The sequence below is a fragment of the Lolium perenne genome, chromosome 4 (genome assembly GCF_019359855.2).
Source record: "Lolium perenne isolate Kyuss_39 chromosome 4, Kyuss_2.0, whole genome shotgun sequence".
NCBI classification, from domain to species: Eukaryota; Viridiplantae; Streptophyta; class Magnoliopsida; order Poales; family Poaceae; genus Lolium; species Lolium perenne.
In genome coordinates, this window is record NC_067247.2 from 94675041 (window position 1) to 94678698 (window position 3658).

The window sequence follows — 3658 nt, forward strand, 5'->3', positions numbered from 1 at the left end:
AAAATATAATATATGTGTAAATATCATGAAACAAAATATGCAATAAAGGAACAAATATGCTTAAGATGTAAATTATCATATTGTATGATTGAGCTCTTTTTCATGTGTAGCCTATCTGTCACGAGGGTTTTTCATTAGACTATATTCTCCTAAAACTTTAAAAAAATTAGTATTTTTATAGTTCTATAAATCCTTTATGATGCATTAAAAATGCTTGCATTTTCTAAAAAAGAATTTACATATGAAACCAAATGGAGTGGAATCCTCTTACGTGGCCAACCCTGCAGTTCCCCGACATTTGATCGATGGTGGGATCCAGGTAAGAGTAGCTCAAAGGCAGGGACACCTACGTCAGAGGAACTGTGTCGGAAGTCAATGCTCTTGCTTTGTCTTTGCCCTTTTCTTCAAGCAAAGTTGGAATTGGTGATCTGTTATCCAAAAAATAATTTGTAGGGCAAATTCTGCGATTTACTTCCCTTGTGTCATATGGGACAATAATATTTTATTTATTTATTCTGCCATATTTTAAACCGAACCGGCAACAATGCTTCAAATTTTATGCAATTTAGCCTCTATTTCTGACAGTAGACCCACCTATCGTACACCGACATGGACAATCAGTCAGAAACCATACTAGGGACTTACCTACCTAATTAATTATCAGCGTCTTCACCTATTCCACCTGACCCATTCTCGTCAGAACTGCGCCCATAGTAAGCATCGATACCCCCCCCCCCCCCCCCCCCCCAAACAACGTCCAGAACTGTCATCTTTCTAACGATGATTCTATTTTAAAATGGATCATTGTTATCATAAGAGCTTAGAGGATCAAAGACCCAAATTCACTCGAGTTTCATTTATTTCTATTCCTCCTTTCTTTCTCAAGTTAGACACAAACCGGTTGCGGAATCTAGGTCCAGGTTGGTAGGGACCGAGTTGGGTGAATCGGGTGGGAAAAAATACGAAGAAATTATTATGCGTCCAAAGTCGGGTTGTCACAAGTTCGGCGTAATACCATCTGATAGAAATAAAAATCAAATGAAGTAGGCACCACATAAATCGCAAACAGGATGTAAAAGTAGCACCTACATTTTCTGAATAAATTTTAAGAAGCTTGTTTAGCAGACAAATCAATAATCTTTCTAGAACGTTTCCTCATGTATTCCTTCTTTTTTACAGTTTCATGTCAAGATGATCGACGACCGCGCTTCTCGGCTGTGCGCCGTTTTCCCCAGGGATGCGTTTGTGCTATTTCACCTAGCTAGCAAGCTAGCTTGTTGACCAAATCAACATGCAAAGTCTATCACGGTTCAGACTTATCTGCAATCACTCAAGTGACATTAGCAAAATGTGCCAAACTCATCGCTCGTCGAAAATGGGAATCTGAAATTATATATGATACAGGGTGGTCTACCTACCCTGAAAATAGCAAGTGGAGAAATGGCTCTTCGTGGCTGTGACGATGACTTGCCAATGATACGTACTACGTGTACAGAGAACTGATTCTTGGCTTCGTGGATGTCTATCCTCATCACTGTCCACATATTCCCTTCCTAAAACCGAGACGGCAGCTAGGCAACAGAAATTACAAGTCTGTCAGCACAGTGTTTGACAAACTGTGTGTTGCGAGCGTGTCAGACGTTTTGCTGCAACGAACCATTCTCCCAGCACCTCCCTGTTTCCAGGCTTCCCGAGCATCGCCGTATAATAATCGAGGCTTCTGCTTCTCCAGGCGCCTTCCTGAGCAGCCGCGCAGCCGGCCGGTGTGTGAGCTCAAACCTAAATCTTCTACGGACAGCTTTGCCAGGCCACGTTATAGTTCCCCGGTGATTTACGCTGCTTCCGATTATTCTTCAAGGCTACCACCAACGATTATATGCTGTTTGTCGTCAGCCGGCGGCCTCATGGGTCATGGACTAATGAAGGCTTGAACGTGACATGACTGACGATTTTTCTCTTCAGCAAATGCATGATTAACTCACTCTGCTTCGCGTGTTTACACACTATAAGCAGATGCATGTAGTGACGACATATATTGCTAGCTCCATGCATGCATGCGTGCGTGGATCCCTATATAAAGGACTCCATTGCTCACAAACCAACTCATCCAACACAACTAGCTACTAGTCTTCCACTGCCATAGACACCCTCACAAAACTCATATAGCTGATTAGCCATAGCTAAAATGGTTTACTCCAAAAATCTGGCTGTCTTGTTCACCATGTTGCTCCTTGCTCCATCCATCCTGGCCACCGACCCTGATCCTTTGCAGGACTTCTGCGTTGCTGACCTCAACGGCAAGGCGATCTCAGTGAACGGGCACCCTTGCAAGCCCATGTCGGAGGCAGGCGATGACTTCCTCTTCTCATCCAAGCTGGCAATGGCTGGCAACACGTCGACACCGAATGGATCGGCCGTCACAGAGCTAGATGTTGCAGAGTGGCCCGGCACCAACACGCTGGGTGTGTCCATGAATCGTGTTGACTTCGCACCAGGGGGCACCAACCCGCCGCACATCCATCCACGTGCCACCGAGATTGGCATCGTGATGAAAGGTGAGCTCCTAGTCGGCATCATTGGCAGCCTCGACTCCGGTAACAAACTCTACTCAAAGGTTCTGCGTGCTGGTGAGACGTTCCTCATCCCGCGCGGGCTCATGCACTTCCAGTTCAACGTTGGCAAGACGGAGGCATCCATGGTTGTGTCCTTCAATAGCCAGAACCCAGGCATCGTCTTCGTGCCTCTCACGGTCTTCGGTTCCAATCCGCCGATCCCTACGCCCGTGCTCACCAAGGCACTCCGTGTGGACGCTGGGGTCGTGGAACTTCTCAAGTCCAAGTTTGCTGCAGGGTTCTAATTTCAACTTTATGACCCTAAAATGATCAATATATATGTTAATTCGGTATATGCATGCTATATGTTCTTGTTACGGTGGCTTGCTGTTGTAATAACATCGCGGTTCAGACCTTAGGACCGATGCGAGGAGTTTACATTTATTGTATTTCTTGTTTGCATTGAAAGGAATAAATATAACATTTGTATATATTTGTATGGTTACGCATATATTTTTCGCTGAAAGGATCTTAATTTGTTAACGCAAACATCGTATCAAGGCGCTAATATCGCAAAGAGGATACACTCTACCTTTGTATAACATAGATTTTTTTCGATAAAGGGAATATATTAATATCAAAAGATATCAATTACATCCAGCCTCTGCAACAAATGCCCTAATGATATTACGGATGCACACAGCCAAAAAAGAGAAAAAGAAAACTGAGAAAAAAAGATCCGCCACAATATCCTAGCCTTAGCAACAGAAATACATCCACCACCAAGACAACACTTGAAATTCGGACTCTCCAAAAGCGACGTCTCCAAGAAGGGAACAGTGCACCAGCGCCGTCGTCGCCCGATCAAAGATCTTAGGTTTTCACCCTGAAGATAGTCCTCGCTCTCAAAACAATGCCTTCAACAAGAACATTGGCAGGCACAACTAGTTAAAACCAGACCTTGGGTTTTCACCCTAAATGGTAAGACTCCGAACTTCACATGTGCTGCCGCTTCCACTTTCATACCACTGCTGCGAAGCCTGGAACACCAAGCAACTCCCTCAATAGCGCAGAGACAGAACCTCCCTTAGCTAGTCTTTCAATCC

The 3658-nt window shown here is 44.3% G+C and overlaps 1 protein-coding gene across 1 annotated transcript; it reads left to right on the plus strand.

Moving 5' to 3' along the window:
- Positions 1 to 2090: 2090 nt before the first annotated feature.
- LOC127348502 (oxalate oxidase 2) lies at positions 2091 to 3043 on the plus strand. The gene has a single exon (XM_051374513.2). The coding sequence runs from the start codon at positions 2186 to 2188 to the stop codon at positions 2855 to 2857; it is 672 nt and encodes a 223-aa protein (XP_051230473.1). The 5' UTR covers positions 2091 to 2185; the 3' UTR covers positions 2858 to 3043.
- The last annotated feature ends 615 nt before the right edge of the window (positions 3044 to 3658 follow it).